The sequence below is a fragment of the Xenopus tropicalis genome, chromosome 10 (assembly GCF_000004195.4).
Source record: "Xenopus tropicalis strain Nigerian chromosome 10, UCB_Xtro_10.0, whole genome shotgun sequence".
Taxonomy (NCBI): domain Eukaryota; kingdom Metazoa; phylum Chordata; class Amphibia; order Anura; family Pipidae; genus Xenopus; species Xenopus tropicalis.
The window spans coordinates 43335176-43358526 of NC_030686.2; the positions used below are offsets into that span (position 1 = coordinate 43335176).

At 51.3% G+C, this 23351-nt stretch overlaps 1 protein-coding gene across 4 annotated transcripts in view; it reads right to left on the bottom strand.

Moving 5' to 3' along the window:
* Nucleotides 1-23351, bottom strand: part of mtss1.2 (metastasis suppressor 1, gene 2) — a 46130-nt gene that overhangs the window by 9945 nt on the left and 12834 nt on the right. For all 4 annotated transcript variants that reach the window (XM_031894861.1, XM_031894858.1, XM_031894860.1 and 1 more), the window contains exons 2-7: nt 16493-16554; nt 10480-10553; nt 7093-7177; nt 4639-4730; nt 3526-3600; nt 1075-1232 (exon numbers count right to left, since the gene is read on the bottom strand). In XM_031894861.1, coding sequence (XP_031750721.1) covers nt 1075-1232; nt 3526-3600; nt 4639-4730; nt 7093-7177; nt 10480-10553; nt 16493-16554 — 546 coding nt within the window. The remainder of the gene's footprint in view (nt 1-1074; nt 1233-3525; nt 3601-4638; nt 4731-7092; nt 7178-10479; nt 10554-16492; nt 16555-23351) is intronic.

Here is a 23351-nt window from a genome sequence, read left to right on the forward strand (position 1 = left end):
CCCCCTAAGTTTGCTCATAGCCTGTACAGAGAGATACCATAAAACTATGGCAGCATAGGGATTCCCCTGTACTAAGCACAATTCAGCAGGAACAGCCCCCTAAGTTTGCTCATAGCCTGTACAGAGAGATACCATAAAACTATGGCACATAGGGATTCCCCTGTACTAAGCACAATTCAGCAGGAACAGCCCCCTAAGTTTGCTCATAGCCTGTACAGAGATACCATAAAACTATGGCACATAGGGATTCCCCTGTACTAAGCACAATTCAGCAGGAACAGCCCCCTAAGTTTGCTCATAGCCTGTACAGAGAGATACCATAAAAACTATGGCACATAGGGATTCCCCTGTACTAAGCACAATTCAGCAGGAACAGCCCCCTAAGTTTGCTCATAGCCTGTACAGAGAGATACCATAAAACTATGGCACATAGGGATTCCCCTGTACTAAGCACAATTCAGCAGGAACAGCCCCCTAAGTTTGCCCATAGCCTGTACAGAAAGATACCATAAAACTATGGCAGCATAGGGATTCCCCTGTACTAAGCACAATTCAGCAGGAACAGCCCCCTAAGTTTGCTCATAGTCTGTACAGAGAGATACCATAAAACTATGGCACATAGGGATTCCCCTGTACTAAGCACAATTCAGCGGGAACAGCCCCCTAAGTTTGCTCATAGCCTGTACAGAGAGATACCATAAAACTATGGCACATAGGGATTCCCCTGTACTAAGCACAATTCAGCAGGAACAGCCCCCTAAGTTTGCTCATAGCCTGTACAGAGAGATACCATAAAACTATGGCAGCATAGGGATTCCCCTGTACTAAGCACAATTCAGCAGGAACAGCCCCCTAAGTTTGCTCATAGTCTGTACAGAGAGATACCATAAAACTATGGCACATAGGGATTCCCCTGTACTAAGCACAATTCAGCGGGAACAGCCCCCTAAGTTTGCTCATAGCCTGTACAGAGAGATACCATAAAACTATGGCACATAGGGATTCCCCTGTACTAAGCACAATTCAGCAGGAACAGCCCCCTAAGTTTGCTCATAGCCTTAGTTAATAACTTACCAGTACGGGTTTGAGGAAGGACACAAACATGCAGAAGCGACCCCGTTCCTCCACGAGGGCCCGATACACCGCCTTCTTCTCGGTCTCCTCCAGGAGTAAGTACTTGTCATTGACATCTTGAAGGACACTGTCCAACTGCACCCTCGCGTCGTCCTTGCCTGCGCACAGAGGAACGGGTCAGAACTCTCAGCACCTCAGGCCCAATGGTTAAACCATGGCGGCCCCCAATAATATGACACGTGCACATGTCTGTACATGAACATGCCTACCCGCCATCTAACGGAGGAGTGGAAGCTGCCATGTCACCTTCTTTATAAACTGCCAATTCCTCTTCTGGCCACCAGGGGAGCAACGGCATCGAGGCAAGCGACATGGCAGCTCCCAAACACTGTATAAAGGCAAAGAGTGAATATGTGAAGCCGTTTGTCTCTGGCCAATCGGCCACTTCCTGGTGACTAATTGGGGGCTTTATCTTGGCCGGGGCATCAAAGGAAGAGATTCATACACAGGGTTACCCTAGGAAACGGGGCGGTTCCGGGCTGGGTTCTGATATCAGGAAGTGAGCTCTTATACTGTGAAACGCGGGCGAAACGCCAAAGATCCGCGGATAAGAGCACCGCAGGCCAGTGGCGCTTCTGCTTAAAGGCAAAGTGTACCCTCCCAACCTACATTCACTTTCCCACTATAGGAGCAGTTTTACACACAGGAGGAGCGCCCCCTGCTGGATATAGACTTGCGGTACTGCTGCCCACTTGGGTCAGACTAACTCCGTAGGGGGCAGCTAAGCCTCACATATAGATATATAGATATATACACGGTAGGATGCTGTACAGGCAGACACACACAGCAGCATAGGAACAAGTGAATGTATATGAATGGTGTGGGAATGGCAGTGTTTATAGAAGCCGTGCGTCAGGAGGGAGGGGGGCCCCGTGGTTATGATCTCATACAACATGGAGGGGCTCTCCCCTCGGTGGGGCAGGAAGTGGCTGCTGGTTGGCTGGAGCTGCCCCATAGGGTAACAGGCGGCACATTCATGGGGAGGGAAAGGCAGCCAAGGTAGCTGTGTTTATAGGGATTTGCTTTCAGACACAAACAGGGGGGGTTCTGTCAGTTGGTTTCTCCCCCTCCCTTTATACCAGTGGGAAACACATAAATCTTTATGCGGCACTGAAGCCCACCTTTGTACTCGCGGGCGGGAGGCACGGGAACGCCAGGGAAAGTCTAGCGCATTCACAGAACCCTCACTGAGGAACGGAAGCCATTAGCCCCCCCCCCCAGGTGGCACTGCCAGCGTGTTCCAGTGGCACTAGGGAAAAGCCCAGGGAAATCCCTGCTCTACCCCCAGGCCCGGGCACAGCCCCTACCCCCAGGCACAACCCCTACCCCCAGGCCCGGGCACAACCCCTACCCTACCCCCAGGCCCGGGCACAACCCCTACCCTACCCCCAGGCCCGGGCACAACCCCTACCCTACCCCCAGGCCCGGGCACAGCCCCTACCCCCAGGCCCGGGCACAGCCTCTACCCCCCACCCGGGCACAGCCTCTACCCCCAGGCCCGGGCACAGCCTCTACCCCCAGGCCCGGGCACAGCCTCTACCCCCAGGCCCAGGCTCAACCCTTACCCCCCACCCGGGCACAACCCCTAACCCCCCACCCGGGCACAACCCCTAACCCCCGCACAGCCTCTACCCCCAGTCATGTGGCCAATAAACTGGCCTGATCCAATCATTTGCCTCAGGGCCAACAAACTGCTCCTAATAAGGGTCATGGAGACCCCCAGGGAAAGGAATCAGCCCCTGTCACTACACAGATCTCTATGGGCGACTTCTAGGCAGATATTGGTTGGGCAGATATTGCCGGCTACTATGAGCCCATATAAGGCCAGTATGTGCCACTGTGGCCCGCAGAGACGTGTAAGGCTCCTGTTACTGACATCTCCCCACACATAAATAGGGTTAGTTTCCCTTTAGAGGCGGCAGAGGGAGGGTACAGGGTGGGAGGCTCAGAGAGTTTCCTGCCCCCCCTCGGTCACTTCCTTCCCCCAATAACAAGTCCATTCATCTCGGCTCAGTGTAACAGCAGGAAGTTCCATTCTGGGCCTTGAGCCCCGGGAATTCTCTCCTCTCCCCTGGGCTGGGGTTCAGGCCCATCTCCCCCAGAACCTTCAGCCTACAGGTAGGGGGCAGTAAAGCCTCACTTTTTTTTATTTACCATTTGGCTCCCAACACTGCCCCAGTCCCTGCAGATATTGGTTTAGAAATGTCCCGCCTCCCAAATGTAAAACAGAGGATAACTGGCCAACGGCTGAGGAACCAACATGGCAGCTCCCATGCACACAAACATACAAATATAAAGAGACCACCATATGGCAGCTCCCACCGCTCTTGTAGGGTCACAGAGAAAATACAAGTAGGGAATACTTCCCCTTTAAAATACCAGGATTCGTACCTTTTTTCACCTTCTTTTGGAGCTTGATGGTGTCGGAGGATTTCTTCTTGATGTCGGCACGAGCCTTTTTGTACTCTGCAAGCAGACACACACGTGAGCATAGCCAGGCGGTATACACTGCTCTGGGGCCCGACGCTGGGGGCCACAGGGTGAGACAAGGGAGACAAGATGGGTGACAGCCCCGGCGAGGGTCTCGCAGTTCCCATATTATATATATATATATATATATATATATATAATTAGTAGGTTTAATAAGAGGAGCTGGAGGCCCGGCCTGGGTTTGTGAGGGGGGGGGGGGGGGGATCGTGCCTGCGGGATGCACTGTCAGCATTCAGCCCCCTCATTATCCTCACTCACCTATCAATTATAGCCTAATGGATTCCACAGGGCTGCCCCCAACCCAGCGCATCGCTCAGCTTAAAGGCAACAAACAACAAAATATATGGGGGGGGGGGGGTGGAGTATACCCATACTACTAATATATGAATCAAGATTTCCTGGGCTCTCGCTAAGCCTGCCCCCTACAGACCTGTGTAAGGGAAACAGTATGGCAGCTCCCACAGACGCTTATAAATACACATATACATAGAAGGAATATGGCTGCTACTATATGGTGCTGTATTAGGGAAGCAGTATGGCAGCTCCCACACAAGCCTATAAATACACATATAAGGAATATGGCTGCTCCTACATGGCGCTGTATTGGGAAAGCAGCATGACAGCTCCCACACACGCTTATAAATACACATTCATAGAAGGAATATGGCTGCTACTATATGGTGCTGTATTGGGGAAGCAGTATGGCAGCTCCCACACACACCTATAAATACACATATAAGGAATATGGCTGCTCCTATATGGCGCTGTATTGGGGAAGCAGTATGGCAGCTCCCACATATCCTATATAATTAACCTTAAAACTGGCAGCTGAAGGCAGAGACATAACTGGATTCTGGGAAAGAGAATGTCTCTGCCCTTCGCCCCCGTGCGTTTATACAGCAGGGCAAACAGAGCCTTCAGCCAATCAGTTAGTGGGCAGCACCGCGCAGGGCCAGGCTGTGGAAGAAGCTGACGGGATTGGCTAGGAGAGCGCAGAGGTGCCTGTCCCCTTACCTTTGGCATGGTCTTTGTCCAGCTGGTTGGCCACCTTCTTCCACTCCTCGATCTTGCCTTCCAAAGGGTTAATCAAGCTGTCACTCAGCGCTCTGCAAAGAGACCGGAGTTTAGGGCCATTCCATTAGTGGTGAGTGTGGCGCCCCCCTCATACCCCGCCCTACGGAGGGAAACTTGCCCTTTAACTTGCACAGGCTGGCCGGCGTATGGGCACCTCAATATGGCAGCCCTCCCCCCCATGGCAGTGAAGTGGTTAAGCTGAGCTTTAAGCCACAGAGCCATAACAATGGCGGCGGGACCTGCGCTGAACTGGGAGCGTTTCATGTGGTTGCACCACAGGCTTGTTGGCTCGCCATCCGACTCACGACTAAATATAGCCGCCTGCCCCGGTCTGTTCCTGTTAGTGAGGGGGATCTGTGTCAGTGAGGGTCGGCCATTGGGGCCGCATTAAATAAGGCGCTTCCTGCGTAACCCCGCGCTGCGCTTCATTCGGCAAAGGAAAAGCCTCCAATTGAACCCATGTAAAGGGCAAGTGCTACTTTCCTGCAAAATCACGGCCTTTTGTCACGTATGCGGCCTGCCCTGGGAGCGGGATACTGCCCCTACTGCCCCGACGTCTACTCATACAGTATCTGTCAGTCTGGATACCCTGAATCTGCCCAGCGTATGGGCACCCCAATATATATATATCCCACACACAGTATGGCAGCTCCCAGCCATGGGTATAAGACACACACACAGTATGGCAGCTCCCAGCCATGGGTATAAGACACACACACAGTATGGCAGCTCCCAGCCATGGGTATAACCCCCCCACACACACAGTATGGCAGCTCCCAGCCATGGGTATAAGACACACACACACAGTATGGCAGCTCCCAGCCATGGGTATAAGACACACACACAGTATGGCAGCTCCCAGCCATGGGTATAACCCCCCCACACACACAGTATGGCAGCTCCCAGCCATGGGTATAACCCCCCCACACACACAGTATGGCAGCTCCCAGCCATGGGTATAACCCACATACACACAGTATGGCAGCTCCCAGCCATGGGTATAACCCACATACACACAGTATGGCAGCTCCCAGCCATGGGTATAACCCACATACACACAGTATGGCAGCTCCCAGCCATGGGTATAACCCACATACACACAGTATGGCAGCTCCCAGCCATGGGTATAACCCACATACACACAGTATGGCAGCTCCCAGCCATGGGTATAACCCACATACACACAGTATGGCAGCTCCCAGCCATGGGTATAACACTGGGAATAAACCTCTTTACATGAGTGCAGGGGGCGCCGCGCACACAAGGCTCTGAAGACAAAGAGTTGATTATGGAGAATCTGGGTTACGGCTCTGCCTACTCAGGGGCATCCGTTTGGTTGGAGGAAGACACACTGAGCCGTTCTGCTAATAAGTGCAGCCTGGGGAGTGAGAGAAGCGCCAATACCTACGCAATAAATATGGCAGCACCCGCTGAGCCTGGGAATGAGCCCATGGTGCTCACAGCTTGTTTATACAGAGCCCGCTGTACCCACTCCTTCCCATTGTCTGCCTTATCTTTCTCATCTCAATATGTTATTAGGTACCAGCAGGATATTGGCACAGAGCTGCCCGGGCACAGCACATACTGGCCGATCCCCACACCATCCAATCACTGTTATCCTTTATAGTCATATCATAATCATACCCAGGCCTGTGTGCAAAGTCAGACAGAATCTGTGCCACTGTGACAGAATGCTCTGTTATACAGATAGCTAGAATCTCAGCCATAAAGCAGGGCAGGACTGCTGCTTACAATGGGGGGGGATCAGATAGGATCTGTGCCACTGTGACAGAATGCTCTGTTATACAGATAGCTAGAATCTCAGCCATAAAGCAGGGCAGGACTGCTGCTTACAATGGGGGGGATCAGATAGGATCTGTGCCACTGTGACAGAATGCTCTGTTATACAGATAGCTAGAATCTCAGCCATAAAGCAGGGCAGGACTGCTGCTTACAATGGGGGGATCAGATAGGATCTGTGCCACTGTGACAGAATGCTCTGTTATACAGATAGCTAGAATCTCAGCCATAAAGCAGGGCAGGACTGCTGCTTACAATGGGGGGATCAGATAGGATCTGTGCCACTGTGACAGAATGTTCTGTTATACAGATAGCTAGAATCTCAGCCATAAAGCAGGGCAGGACTGCTGCTTACAATGGGGGGAACAGATAGTATCTGTGCCACTGTGACAGAATGCTCTGTTATACAGATAGCTAGAATCTCAGCCATAAAGCAGGGCAGGACTGCTGCTTACAATGGGGGGATCAGATAGGATCTGTGCCAGTGTGACAGAATGCTCTGTTATACAGATAGCTAGAATCTCAGCCATAAAGCACAGGGACTGGCACTATAATGGCACTGTGGGTATATTTCCTGCCGCTACAAACACTCACACTGTCAGATGCTTCAGTCTGGACTCGATGTTCCGGTGCCTCATACACATCCTCGTCAGCGCCGACCCAATTTCTTTGGTTGCTCCTAGGATACAAGGGGAAAATGTTGTTAAATGGAATCTCTGCTGAACCAATCAGTGAGCCTGCCATTATTGGCTGATCGGAGAATGGCTGGGCTTACGGCACAGGTAAGCAGCCCCTGCCCAACCAGGGGGGGGGGGGGGTGGGCAACTGATATACCCCCATAACCTGTAGCTAGGGGTCACTCATCAGGAAACCTGCAGATTTGTTTTATTAATCAGGGCTACCATGATTGCTCTGTTGAGCTAGGCAGTTCCAAAGGGTCCAATCAAACAGTGCCCTCCAGTGGCCAAATTTACGTGGCATTATATTCCCTGCCCCTCCCATTATATTCTTCAGTCTGTACAAGCTGCTGCTCCTGGCTTCTTGCTGTAGGGCTAGATGCAATCCAAGCAGATCCTCATTCAGTCTCACAGCAAAACAGACACCCGGAAACCTGACCAACTGCCCCTTTATGCAAAGGCCAATGGCTCTGCTTTACATTAACCCTTTAAGACATAAGGACATGAACAGATATATAGGACTAAGTAAGCCCCGCCTCCCATGCAGAGCAGAAGGGGTGCTGCCTCACCATCTATCATTTTTGTGGTGGGTGCAGATTATAATTTTGGGTGCAGCCCTTCTGGCCTATAATTAGCAATGCTCCCGTATTAAAGGGAAACTCCACCCAACCGATATCTGTGTAGGGACAGAAAAACTGCTCTTGACTCCTGAAGCAACAAAGCAAAAGCCTTTTGATCCAAGGATCCGGAAAGAGAAGTGGCTTCTGCTACATTGTTTCAAGAGTCAGAACCAGAGAAGGAAAAGGGCCGGAGTCACCGACACAGAACCAGAGCTGAAGGGAAATCTACAGCCGCCGCTCGATGTGACTGTTAGGCAAATACAGACAAATAAGGATGGAAAGTCTCGTCTGACTCAGACTGGCAGTGATTGGCTGAAGGGGGGGGTCTTGCCTGCCAATCGGCTGCTTATTTTTTCCCCCAGTGGAAACACAGACGTTATTTTCATACAGAAGGAATATTCCTACAGGTATTTCCCCTGGCTAATGCCTGCGGCTGGAACACTCTGAGCAATGGGGCAAATATGTACCCCCCCCCGGGTGGTTTATTGAATGGCACTCTGTGCTGCTCATTCCCCCACCCACTGCCACAATATCTACCAACCCCTAATGCTGAAACCGGATCCCCCCCCAACCTTCTGCCCCATCACTGGACAACTGTCACCCAGCAGCCCAGCAAACAATATAAATATATATATATGGGGGGGGGGGGGGAGCGGAAGCCTAGGCCCTCGGATGCCCATACAGAAAATACAGCCCCTAAGCTCTATGCATATATACTTCCCCTTTAACATACAGTATTTACACGTATGGGCGGGAGCTGCCATAGCTGCTAACGGGTTGATATTTGATATATAAATAGCATGATATTCCCCTCTGAGCAGAGAATATGAAATCCTTATGGGCAGGGATAACTCCCCCCTCCTATCAACAAACTCCCACCTTAAACTTTCTTGGCACCCACTTTGCCTTCTAAAAATACCCGTGAGTTGCAGACAGATGAGAGGGATTGGGCTGTGTCCGCGGCTAATCAATCCCACATTGGGGCTGTACTGTGGGGAGGAAGCTTTATACCGGCAGCAGGAAAGGGGTTAAACAACACCCCCCCCCCCACCCAGCTGACTTTGATGGGCCGGCTGTTTGGCAGCTGCAGAGGGAGCTCACCCAGACATGTGATCACACGCATGTCACATGGGGACTGCCCCGGGCAATATCTGTTTTGCATTGGAGGCCAAATACCCCCCCCAATGTTCTTATACAGAGGAACCAGTAGCACGGGGCTTGGGTCATATGAACTGGGTTTGGAGCCTGAGGAGATCCCGGCTAATGCATGCCATGGCCAGCAGGGGGAGCCTTTGTCTGTGCTTCTGTTCCACAGGCCCTGCTCATAGGAGCTTGTACCAGCGTGGGGATTCCTCTGTTCCAAGCACAATGCAGCCGGGAGGGGGTTAATGTGTGGCCCTATTAGATGTCAGGAGACACACAAGGGAGATCTGCTTTCAGCTTAATGAGGCTGGTTCCGGATGGCCCGGGGCGGATCCGATGCAGGGAATAATACCAGCCTCCTGTAGCACAAAAAGCCGGACTCAGTGGGACAGGTCCCTACAGGCCTCGCTGCTCCTGCGTGTTACACTAATGTGCTCCCCCCACTACCCCATCCTGCATGCCCAAACTCTCCCGATAGTGGGGGATGCTGGGAGATGTAGTTGCACACTGGGGTGACACAGGACTGTATTGCTACTACTCCCAGGGAAGGCTTGTGGGGAGGTGAGAGTGCTGCCCCCTGCTGGCCTGCAGCCTGGCAACCCCAAGCAGGTGCTGGAGATATTCCGGGTCTCCGGGGTCAGGCCGAGGCATGAATGGAACGCGTGGCACGGCCGCTCTCAAGGCCGCAATCCATCATAGTGACACTGGCATGTACCCGCCTGGCTCTGTGCAACTGCCCGGCCAGGAGTCAAGGAGAGCGGGGCAAGGGCTTCTCCCTTCAGCTGGAAGGCTCCCACGGGAACACGCTATACAGAATGCTCCCATGTTGGTCACAGACGCCAATCACCAGTCATTTGCCAATCATAGTGAGAATGTAGAGGCTACTATTGTAACAGCCAATCAGCTTCTACTGTAACAGCCAATCAGCTTGTTACTTTGTAAAACAGCCCATAATGAAAAACACTGACCCGAAGCATTTTCTGATACACACACACATACAGGGTCCATATCTAAATACTGTCAGTCACTCGGGTGTTGCCATACTGAGCTGCAGTTGGGGCTGCCATACTGATTGTTCTTGCCAAGCCAAAGACTTGTATGGTATTCACAAGGATGCAATTTCCCCAACATTTCTAGGTTTAGTCTGTATAATGTGGATACTCTGAGCTTATATCCTTATTATACTTTAAGGGTAGGGCATGGCCTATGGAGTGTTAGTAGAACATAAGGAAGGCACTATCCCCTTGGAAGGCTGTGGACACTATGGCTCTTGGCCTTGGCTGCAACTAGTCAGCCCAGTCTTCTCCATGCACCCAGTGCTGGTTACCCACGTCTCTTAGGGGCCACACCCGGCTCAGAGACCCCCAGTACAAAGACTTACAGTTCCATTATTGTCCTTAAAGGGAAAGTAATCCTCGTCCGATAGTTCTGATTAGAAATAACCTGTTTTGGGCCAGCAGGCGTCGGTCAGTTTAATAGAGCCCCTGCCTATAGCAGCATTCTCACCCAGGCAGGTATTGGGGGGGGGGGGGGGGGCTTACCTCTTGTGTTAATGGCCATATCGGCAATCTTCTGAAAGGCATCCAGGAAGGAACCGGTCACAATGATCATAGTCCTAAAGGGAGAAGAACAAAGCAAAGGGTTAATACTGGGCAATGAGTCCGGGCTCTGACCCCTTCCCATGTGTACATATGTACAGGCCCATGCGTCTGCACCACGCTTCTATTTACCGTCAGCTAAATGACCCCCAATTAAAGGGAAAGTAAGCACAGCCAGTGCAGAGCAGGTATGTATGAGGAGGGTTGGGGGGGGGGGGGGTAATTTATAGGCTCCCTAAATAAGAATGTATCTGGTCTCTCTCTGCTCCAGGCCTGGGCAGCCGCTGCTGTACATAAATACATGGGGACAGCTTGGATGGAGCATAACCAAAATGTTGTGTTGCTATGGCAACTCCCTAACAGATATCTTATTTAAAAAAAATAAAAATACCCCACAGACAAATCATAACTAGAGGCAGCGACCTGCGGGTTTGTGGCCTTAAAAGGGGAAAGGAACACAAAGCAAGAAATTCTGGTGAATCAGAGCATCTCTGTTTGTACTCAGATTGTAAGCTCCTGTGACACACACATAACTCTCTGTCAGAACAGCAGAGAAGCTGAATGCAAAAAAAAAAGCAGAGTCCTTCTTAAAGGGATACGACTATACAAAAAACAAATCTGACCCCCCATTGTAAGCAGCAGTCATGCCCTGCTTTATGGCTGAGATTCTAGCTATCTGTATAACAGAGCATTCTGTCACAGTGGCACAGATCCTATCTGATCCCCCCATTGTAAGCAGCAGTCCTGCCCTGCTTTATGGCTGAGATTCTAGCTATCTGTATAACAGAGCATTCTGTCACAGTGGCACAGATCCTATCTGATCCCCCCCATTGTAAGCAGCAGTCCTGCCCTGCTTTATGGCTGAGATTCTAGCTATCTGTATAACAGAGCATTCTGTCACAGTGGCACAGATCCTATCTGATCCCCCCCATTGTAAGCAGCAGTCCTGCCCTGCTTTATGGCTGAGATTCTAGCTATCTGTATAACAGAACATTCTGTCACAGTGGCACAGATCCTATCTGATCCCCCCATTGTAAGCAGCAGTCCTGCCCTGCTTTATGGCTGAGATTCTAGCTATCTGTATAACAGAGCATTCTGTCACAGTGGCACAGATCCTATCTGATCCCCCCATTGTAAGCAGCAGTCCTGCCCTGCTTTATGGCTGAGATTCTAGCTATCTGTATAACAGAGCATTCTGTCACAGTGGCACAGATCCTATCTGATCCCCCCCATTGTAAGCAGCAGTCCTGCCCTGCTTTATGGCTGAGATTCTAGCTATCTGTATAACAGAGCATTCTGTCACAGTGGCACAGATCCTATCTGATCCCCCTATTGTAAGCAGCAGTCCTGCCCTGCTTTATGGCTGAGATTCTAGCTATCTGTATAACAGAGCATTCTGTCACAGTGGCACAGATCCTATCTGATCCCCCCATTGTAAGCAGCAGTCCTGCCCTGCTTTATGGCTGAGATTCTAGCTATCTGTATAACAGAGCATTCTGTCACAGTGGCACAGATCCTATCTGATCCCCCCATTGTAAGCAGCAGTCCTGCCCTGCTTTATGGCTTTTATGGCTAAATTACCCAACATGCATATGGGCGCGGGGGCGGGGGCAGTGCTTAGTTAAAGGCCAAGTAAACGGATATGAAGGATGGTATATAAATGGCCCATTTTCCTTCCAGGGAGCACAGAATGCAGAAAAACCGCAAAAATTTGGTTTGGGTCGAGCAGGGAGACGGGGGTCCCGCGCCAGCGATTTCTCAAGACGCTCCTGTGTTGTTTGTTATTTTTTCCCTGCTCCTGGCTTTGCTGTACCCCGCCACTTCCAAAGGCTACAAATTATATGTTCCCTTCTGAATATTACCCTCCCGGCCCCCCTGGCCCCTCACCAACACCCAAACCCAAGGTTAAAATGCCTTCCCCTGATTGGCAGACGAAGCCCGATTGGTCACCCCTTCCCCAGTGCTTATATGGGGGGGAGGTAGCCGGCCAATGGGCCAAGGCCATACTATTTATTTACTTTTTTATTTCAGTATCCATTCTAGGCCTCTATGGCAGGAACTGTGCTTGGGAGCCCTACCCATGTGACTGCCTCCTGCATGTGCCGTGATTGGTCACTGGATTCTCACAGCAGCAACCAATCAGTGTGAGTCTGTAGGCACATTAGTAATAGTGGCCTCCTTGCATAGCCCCCAGGCATTCCCAGCTGGACCCTTTATTATTGCCGTGGCACGTATATGGCCAGCGCCGGAGGAATGGGCCCAATTCTGCCTGTGTTCCCGTGTAATCCCAGTTATCCCTTGGAATGGTTCCCCTTGAAGTGCTGGGCTTGAAGCCATTTGCATTTGTGAGATTTTTGGGATCATGTGTAAATCAGCAGCAGAACATGCGAGCGGCTCTGGCCAATGGCCAGGAATGGCAGCAATGCAGCGCTTCTGCACGAGGGACAAATACATTGAATTATCATCCAAAAACAGCATTTCATTTGAGCCCAGGAACTCCCCCCGTGCCTCTGCTACCTGCCAATCAGCCAGCCCAACCAATAAGAGCCGGTGGAACTGTACCCAGGTTATAGTGACTAGCTGAGGATTCTGGGAGCAAACAAGTCTTCCCTGTTCCTGACTATGCTGCCACCAGGGGGCGCTGTCTCACTGCATTCTACAGATACCAGCTCCCTTTAGATCTTAGATATAGATATAAAATCTATGTATCTATAAATGAATACATACAGGCAGGAAGTACCCCCCCCGGTTCTGAGTGTATGGGGACCCACAGCACAGGGGGTGCAAGTGAACATTAGGGGGTGTCTCCCCTTTGGGTCACTGCTACTTTAAATATAAAAGCAGAATTGGGCAAATAACTGTTTAAACCGAATGAAAAAATACTTTGCGTCTTCCCGAATGGTTTTTCCATCTCGGAGTTAATCCCAGGCAGGACGCCGCGGGCTGTGAGCAGTCAGGGGATTTAGGGGGTTTTGGCGCAGGGTGAATGATTCCTGATCCATTCAAGGCAGCTGCTCCGTCCTATAAACGCACTCGGTTAAACCGTAAGCGCTGGGGCCGCCACTGGCAGTCAGGGAGGGGTTCTCTACCATTTATAGGGTCTTGTGTCTCAGCCATGAAAGAGTTAATAAGTCACTATCTGCGGGGAGTTGGTAGCTCCAATGGCAGCACCAGAAACATACAGGCAGGGTAACTGTCTCCTGTGTCTCCTAGTGTGTGTGACTGTGATAGGGACCTTAGATTGTAAGCTCACTGGGGCAGGGACTAATGGGAATGAGATAGGGACCTTAGATTGTAAGCTCCACTGGGGCAGGGACTGATGGGAATGTGATAGGGACCTTAGATTGTAAGCTCCACTGGGGCAGGGACTGATGGGAATGTGATAGGGACCTTAGATTGTAAGCTCCACTGGGGCAGGGACTGATGGGAATGTGATAGGGACCTTAGATTGTAAGCTCACTGGGGCAGGGACTGATGGGAATGTGATAGGGACCTTAGATTGTAAGCTCCACTGGGGCAGGGACTGATGGGAATGGGATAGGGGCCTTAGATTGTAAGCTCCACTGGGGCAGGGACTGATGGGAATGTGATAGGGACCTTAGATTGTAAGCTCACTGGGGCAGGGACTGATGGGAATGGGATAGGGACCTTAGATTGTAAGCTCACTGGGGCAGGGACTGATGGGAATGTGATAGGGACCTTAGATTGTAAGCTCACTGGGGCAGGGACTGATGGGAATGTGATAGGGACCTTAGATTGTAAGCTCCACTGGGGCAGGGACTGATGGGAATGGGATAGGGACCTTAGATTGTAAGCTCACTGGGGCAGGCACTGACTGATGGGAATGGGATAGGGACCTTAGATTGTAAGCTCCACTGGGGCAGAGACTGAGGGGAATGTGATAGGGACCTTAGATTGTAAGCTCACTGGGACAGGGACTGATGGGAATGGGATAGGGACCTTAGATTGTAAGCTCCACTGGGGCAGGGACTGATGGGAATGGGATAGGGACCTTAGATTGTAAGCTCCACTGGGGCAGGGACTGATGGGAATGGGATAGGGACCTTAGATTGTAAGCTCCACTGGGGCAGGAACTGATGGGAATGTGATAGGGACCTTAGATTGTAAGCTCACTGGGGCAGGAACTGATGGGAATGTGATAGGGACCTTAGATTGTAAGCTCACTGGGACAGGGACTGATGGGAATGGGATAGGGACCTTAGATTGTAAGCTCACTGGGGCAGGAACTGATGGGAATGTGATAGGGACCTTAGATTGTAAGCTCACTGGGGCAGGAACTGATGGGAATGTGATAGGGACCTTAGATTGTAAGCTCACTGGGGCAGGGACTGATGGGAATGGGATAGGGACCTTAGATTGTAAGCTCACTGGGGCAGGGACTGATGGGAATGGGATAGGGACCTTAGATTGTAAGCTCACTGGGGCAGGGACTGATGGGAATGGGATAGGGACCTTAGATTGTAAGCTCCACTGGGGCAGGGACTGATGGGAAAGTGGCACCCATGTGTGTAAATATGCTGAGACGGAATGCTCTGTACACACAATAAGATGCACATTCTGTAGCGCCTCCCTCCCATATGTATAAATAACAGAGAGAAGGAATGCTCTGGGCACTCAGTACAACCAATCAGGAAGGCAATGGGAGAGCTGCTCTCCTTGCAGGTAACAGTGAATAGGACAAAGGAGCGAAAGGCATGTGAGATGAGCGAGAAAAAACAACATGCACCTGTCCCTGTATGGGGGGGGGGGGGGGCACCCCTGGCAGCGGCACAAACCTGTTAGACCACATGATCCCAGCGCACGGGGCAGGGCCCAGGACACTGTATGCCTAACAGGAGTGGCGTATTGAGTCGAGCAGTGTGTAATGTTTGCATGTCAGCAAAGAGGATGTTAAAAAAAATTTATCCAAAAAAAGCTAGTATTTCTAGAATTATTTCCCAGCAGTGACATGGCGTGTCCCCCCCACCCCCCAACAGAAGTTACATGTGACTCATGAGAGCCGGTTACTAGCCCAGGCAAGATCAATGGCACCGAGACCCAGTCATTATCCTAGCGTGACAATTACAGCCCTGTATCATTTTATCTTATATTAAAGGGCAAACAGGACCCATGGGCCCCCCAGCTACTCACACCTGGGCCCCATTCCAACCTAGAACAGAGCTGGGGGTCAGAACCTGGGACATGAGCAGGGGGGAGGGCAGTCCGGGACCTGCTCCCCCTAAGATACTATTATGGAACAGCTCAACAGGAAGTGGTTAGTCCTAACTCCTATGGCTCCCCCAGGCAGTGTCAGAGGGGGGCTCCTAGGGAGATCAGCCCCCAGGTTCCCAAATGTGGCCCCACAGTTTAGGAGCAACTGCCCTAGACGCTGTATTGTAAGGCACGGCAGGAGTTAACTGATCCGCCATATTTATCCCGTTAGGCTCTTCCCTGTGCCAGTCTGTAATTAGCCAAATTGCTCCGACACCTTGTTTTATTGCCCCCTGGAATGAAGTGCTGGACCCTAATTACAGGGGACAGGGTGCTAATGGGGTGTTTACATGGGCAGCTTGGGCAGGGCACTGATACTGATCCAGGGTGCAGCCCTGAGCCAATGCCACGAGGAATGACTCCAGCGCTGGGCACTGCCACACTAACACCCAAAATATTTATAGCCCTAAAGGAAAACAGCGAGCGTATTAGTCAGCCCGTCATTCGTCATAGCCACAAATATGTATTTCCTATGTCGGCATGACTACCCCTGCCCCGGTTATGCAGCTGCCTTCCAACAGGAGGCCATGAGCAGCACCCAGTAAACCGAAAAGCAACATTTAGCTTAATGAAACAAAATAAATAGTGATTGGCTGTCTGGCTGGTTCTTTCTATTCCCTACTCTGCCGGTTCTGACTCGTGAGACAATGAAGCAGAAGCCGATGTTGCATGCGTGGCTACTCACTTGAGATGGGACTGCAGCTTGGTGGCCTTGCTGACGAAGTCTTCCCAGGTCGGGTAGCTGGCCTACAGGGCACAAGGGGAAAAAGGAGAGATGGTTAAGGGCACACAGCCTGGTATGGTTACATCTGCTACATGTTATATTATCACATCTCAGCACCCCGCCCCCCATACACACCATCAGGACAATAAAGGTCCAATCAGGAGACAACTGGCCCTACCAGACAATATGGCTGGCACAGAATGCCATTGGCACACACGTGGGCTCCTCAGCCAGGCTGGCTCCTGTGGGGACCACTGATGCCCAAGCGTTTCACTGTATTCACTTGGCCTTTCCCAGGATTGCAAAGGATTCTGGGAACTAACAATGGGTTCAATGGAAATAAGTACACAGGTACTAGAACCTTCACAGGGCAGATATACTAATTTTAACGGTCTCAGCGAGCTCCAGCCTTATACCACCCAGCAAGCAAAGGGTTAATGTGTGCTTCAGTCACCCCAGCGGCAAGCAAAAGGGTTAATGTGTGCTTCAGTCACCCCAGCGGCAAGCAAAGGGTTAATGTGTGCTTCAGTCACCCCAGGGACAAGCAAAGGGTTAATGAGGGCTTCAGTCACCCCAGCAGCAAGCAAAGGGATAACGAGGGCTTCGGTCACCCCAGCAGCAAGCAAAGGGTTAACGTGTGCTTCAGTCACCCCAGCAGCAAGCAACGGGTTAATGAGTGCTTCAGTCACCCCAGCAGCAAGCAACGGGTTAATGAGGGCTTCAGTTCACCCCCAGCAGCAAGCAAAGGGTTAATGAGTCCCCCCAGCAGCAGTGTGTCCCCTTCCTCTCAGTGCAGCTGCCGTACATTCCTGCATGGAAACGGGGAAAAAAAACTTTCCAGCAGTCATTTCCTCTGCTCTAATGAAGGCTTCAGTCTGAGCTAAAAATGGAAACTTGGATTTATTTTCATACCCCGAGCGCAGAGAAAACCCCGCGGCCGCAGCTCGCGGGTCAGGACACGAGAATGGGACTTATTTCTGTGCGTTTGTTGCTTGTGTTTTAGTGAGAAAGGGGAAAGCGAGGGGTTTATTCCCCAGCCTGCGGAGCTGGAACGTATCCCGACACGCGGAACATTAGGGATAATCAAAGGGGGGATTAAGCAGGGAGTAAAGGGCAAGTAAAGCAAAAGGGCAAGCAGCCCCTGTGTAAGAAAATTATTATATGCAACAAATATTAACAGTGTAACTACAATGGCCTCAGGGGTAGAGAAAATATCTCAGCTGTTCCTGCTGAATTGTGCTTAGTACAGGGGAATCCCTATGTGCCATAGTTTTATGGTATCTCTCTGTACAGGCTATGAGCAAACTTAGGGGGCTGTTCCTGCTGAATTGTGCTTAGTACAGGGGAATCCCTATGTGCCATAGTTTTATGGTATCTCTCTGTACAGGCTATGAGCAAACTTAGGGGGCTGTTCCTGCTGAATTGTGCTTAGTACAGGGGAATCCCTATGTGCCATAGTTTTATGGTATCTCTCTGTACAGGCTATGAGCAAACTTAGGGGGCTGTTCCTGCTGAATTGTGCTTAGTACAGGGGAATCCCTATGTGCCATAGTTTTATGGTATCTCTCTGTACAGGCTATGAGCAAACTTAGGGGGCTGTTCCTGCTGAATTGTGCTTAGTACAGGGGAATCCCTATGCTGCCATAGTTTTATGGTATCTCTCTGTACAGGCTATGGGCAAACTTAGGGGGCTGTTCCTGCTGAATTGTGCTTAGTACAGGGGAATCCCTATGCTGCCATAGTTTTATGGTATCTCTCTGTACAGGCTATGAGCAAACTTAGGGGGGCTGTTCCTGCTGAATTGTGCTTAGTACAGGGGAATCCCTATGTGCCATAGTTTTATGGTATCTCTCTGTACAGGCTATGAGCAAACTTAGGGGGCTGTTCCTGCTGAATTGTGCTTAGTACAGGGGAATCCCTATGTGCCATAGTTTTATGGTATCTCTCTGTACAGGCTATGAGCAAACTTAGGGGGCTGTTCCTGCTGAATTGTGCTTAGTACAGGGGAATCCCTATACTGCCATAGTTTTATGGTATCTCTCTGTACAGGCTATGAGCAAACTTAGGGGGCTGTTCCTGCTGAACTAGTACAGCAGAATACCCATGCAGACCCACCTGCCCAAACTGCACCCAAATGAGGGAGGTTTCGGGCCCACACCTTTATGTTGAGATGTGAGAGTTATCTTAGTGATACACCTGCAGGGGCAGTTCCACCACATTCCTCAGCTGCAGTGACACCCCTCCCTCACTAGGGGCACAAGGGAAGCCGGCGGGCCCCCGGAGCCTTATATCAGTACTTATTACTTTATTGAAATGGCAGTTTACTCCCCGCGGCTCGGCAAGTCCCAGCGCTGCCACGGTGAGAGCTGCAGTTCTGCCCCAGCTGTAAGCGCTTTTCAGCACGGACACAAATCTCTCGCAGCAACGAGACTTCCTTCCTCAGGAAAAGCCGGGCTTATTTGCCTTACAGAGACCATTAGTGCGGCGGGGGCCCGCCATCTGGAATAGAAGTCAACCAGTAGCAGCTGGCTTTGTTTCTCACCATTAGGGCAAGCCGTCCCACAAGGGAAGGTCAAACAGGGCCAGAAGTTTCCTAAAGTGCCCTTGCAGGCTTGCTGAGCATGCTGGGAGTTGTCCCTTGCAGGCTTGCTGAGCATGCTGGGAGTTGTCCCTTGCAGGCTTACTGAGCATGCTGGGAGTTGTCCCTTGCAACAGCCTGACACCCAGTGCCTGGGGGCAAATTGTATATGATAAGAACATGTACTTCCTGTTTAGTAGGAAGCAGTGCTTGTTTGCTCCATCCACTTCCTGCTTTGCCCACCCAATCACATTGCACATAATATACACCTGCCCGGGGTAAAACACGTTAATGTCGCTAATCTCTGGGCCGGCTATTTACAACAACGTATAATAAGCGAGCGGAACGAATAGGGGGAAGCCTGGGAGTCGGGTGTGGCCATACTGCTTCACCACATGATTCATGCTTATCGGAGAGCAAACAGCCGAGTACATTCTGTAGTGAGTCAGACAGCGCGGGGCGCATGATGCCTTCCCAGTGCCTAACCGCACGTTTAATCACAGCAGCGCTGGCACGGAATTTCTGCCCCGTTGCCGCGGCAACGCCGTCAACAAATCTTCATGTGCGTACGTGCGGTTAAACCTGCGGGATCGATGCGCCGGTGATATCACCGGGATGGGGCTCATTCTCATATCTGCAGCTGCAATGGTGACACACAGGAGCAAATACACTGGGGTGCAACTCGCTGCTTTGCATGCTGGGAGCTGTAGTTCAGATGGGGGGGGGAAGGCCGCAGATTCCTGGGAATGGCGCCACACACTCCCAATGCAATGTGTATTTATTCAGAGCAAGATATTATGGGTTAGGGGTTACCAGCCCAGCTGCCGGATGTGATAGCTACAGCCCTGTCCCTCGTGTTAAAGGGGAACTAAACCCGCGCACGTGGGAACCTCCTATACTATTCCCCAACATTCACACCCAGCGGCTGCTGCAGCAACTTTTCAATTGGCCTTCATTATTTATCTTTTACAGTTCTTCGAATTATTTCCCTTCTTCTTCTGACTCTTCCCAGCTTTCAATTGGGGGTCACTGACCCCGGCAGCCAAATAACTATTGCTCTGTGAGGCTGCAGTTTTATTGCTACTTTGTATTCCTTATCTTCCTATCTCCTATTGATATATCAGTCACTCTCTCAAACCACTCCCTGGTTACTAAGGTAAATTTGGACCCTAGCAACCAGATAACTGCTGAAATTCCAAACTGGGGAGCTGATGAACAAAAAGTCACGGAAAAACAGTAATAAAAAATGAAGACCAATTGCAAATTTCCTCAGAATAGCACTCTCTACCTCACACTAAAAGTTAACTCTAAAGTGACCAATCCCTTTAAAGAGACAGGGATATTTTTAATGTCTCCTTGGTACATTATATTTCTATGGAGACCCCCACACCCCCCCAGAGCTGCAGGAAGGGGGTCAAATGCAGATTTTGCCCCAGACAGAGTGCTCGGGGGCAGGACAGATGCACACAGGCTGCACTACTCGGATTACTGCTTCTCGGTATGTGAAGTATGTGTGAGTAGTAAGGCAAGTGTCTCCCCTCAAGGACACAATATCCCACCAATCCCAGGCCAGAGAGTATCAGCCAGGGTACAGCCACCTCCAGGGGGCGCCCTAATATTCAGCACTGCAGAGGCCTGTGCCCAGCTGGCTGTAATTGCTACTCAGGACTCTGCAGGCAGCAGTGCTGTAGGTATAAGCGGCCATAGAAGATCCCGGCACTATTATTGGGCATCACCCATAGCCTAGATATTGCGCCACGGGGCGGCACCGCTCTGCGCCATCACACTCTGGTCACGCGGCTGGAAAAACAATTTGTCTCATCGCTCCCGAGAAGCGCGACAGATACCGACCCAAGCCAAACTGTCTCGCAGCACTGGGGAAGCAATCAGATCTGGCACGGCCGGACTCAGCGTTCCTGTCAACTGAGAGCAATTTATTGAAAATAAGCAGAATTCGGAGCAAAGAGAGGAATGTGAGCGACTGGGGCCTGGGCTCCGAGCCCTGCAGGGAACCCATTAAAGGGGAAGTTCGACCTGAAATAAACTAGCAAGGCCTATGTCATATGTCCCTACCCAGAGGCTATTATCCCCCCACTGTTACTATAGGCACCATCTCTCCCTACTATACCTGCTATCCCACAGCCCCAGTCCCTTCCCAGAGGCTATTATCCCCCACTGCTACTATAGGCACCATCTCTCCCTACTATACCTGCTATCCCACAGCCCCAGTCCCTTCCCAGAGGCTATTATCCCCCCACTGCTACTATAGGCACCATCTCTCCCTACTATACCTGCTATCCCACAGCCCCAGTCCCTTCCCAGAGGCTATTATCCCCCCACTGCTACTATAGGCACCATCTCTCCCTACTATACCTGCTATCCCACAGCCCCAGTCCCTTCCCAGAGGCTATTATCCCCCCACTGCTACTATAGGCACCATCTCTCCCTACTATACCTGCTATCCCACAGCCCCAGTCCCTTCCCAGAGGCTATTATCCCCCCACTGCTACTATAGGCACCATCTCTCCCTACTATACCTGCTATCCACAGCCCCAGTCCCTTCCCAGAGGCTATTATCCCCCACTGCTACTATAGGCACCATCTCTCCCTACTATACCTGCTATCCCACAGCCCCAGTCCCTTCCCAGAGGCTATTATCCCCCCACTGCTACTATAGGCACCATCTCTCCCTACTATACCTGCTATCCCACAGCCCCAGTCCCTTCCCAGAGGCTATTATCCCCCCACTGCTACTATAGGCACCATCTCTCCCTACTATACCTGCTATCCCACAGCCCCAGTCCCTTCCCAGAGGCTATTATCCCCCCACTGCTACTATAGGCACCATCTCTCCCTACTATACCTGCTATCCCACAGCCCCAGTCCCTTCCCAGAGGCTATTATCCCCCCACTGCTACTATAGGCACCATCTCTCCCACAGCCCCAGTCCCTTCCCAGAGGGGACTCCCGGGACCCTCAGCAGGTAATAGAGTACCTAAGAATGGTGCATGTTTAGTACAACACTGTGCTCCCTATGGTACTAGTGCAGCAGTTAGTGGCCCAATGTGGCTTACAGCAGGGAATGCTAATTGTTCTGTAATGCAAGTGCTTCCTGTCCCCACATCCTTCCAGCCCCCAGAACTTCCCATCGGAGCCCCAGACCCAGTGAGAGCGCTGACCCGTGTAACGATGCACAGAAGGAACCCATGGGGGACACTTCCCAGTGACCCCGGCAAATAGCTGGGAAATGATTTGTGCTTTGGTTAAATCAGTAAGAATGCATGAAAGGGGCTCAGTGAGATCTGCCCCTGGGCAGCGCTTGGCCGGCCGGTTAATTACTGGGGAAAATGTTCTATTTTGGCAAAAGCTGCCTGTAAATCTGTGTTTATCAGCAGTTTATACATTCCAGTTACTTTCTATTACACAGACCGGGGGCAAAGGTTACTGAATGCACAGAGCATTTCCTTGTCAGATTAGTATTTATAAACAGGGGTGGGAGCTGCCATACGGTTTCCCAGTACAGTATAATGATATAGCCGAGAGCGCATTACATTCCTATTCTGTATATTTGTATTTTGTACTTCTGCACATTTTCCCCTTTTACAGACACTGTTGCCCTTTTCCCCTCTCAGGGCAGATCTCCCAGTGCCGTTGGCCAGAGAGGGAGAAGCCAGGAGCAGCAGTTGGGAAGCATCAGGCTGAAGGCCAGTATTCCAGGAATGTGGCTTGGGCTCTGCCTGGCTTCAAAGCTTGGGGGGGGGGGCACAAAAGCCTACCTGCCCACCCCGCGGTACAGAGTGCAACCCAGTGGCATGGAGCCAACTCCGCTCACCTTGATACCGTCCCAGCCCCAGGGAAAGGGCAAATACACTGTGCGTGCCCGGGCCCAATCCGCTAATGAATGGAACATGGTGGCCCTCTGATCCTGCCAATCACCTGGAAATTCCCCACACAGTATGGTCGGGCAGTTATAGGGGCGCTACGAGCAAGGGGATTTTATACGGCAGAGATAGGATGAAGGATAGGATGAAGGGATTCCGATGCCAAGTACAGCCCTCTCTCAGCACAGGCCAGCTGTCTGTCGGCCATATGTTCCTGGGGGCAGCAACACCAAAGCCTGAGCTTTCTATGGGGGGGTCCAGTGGAACAGCAGCCGGGGAAGGAGGGAGCAACGGTATCTGGTGCAAACAGCTGTGCCCACAGCCGCCCCGCTCCCCTGTGCCCGCAGCCGCCCCGCTCCCC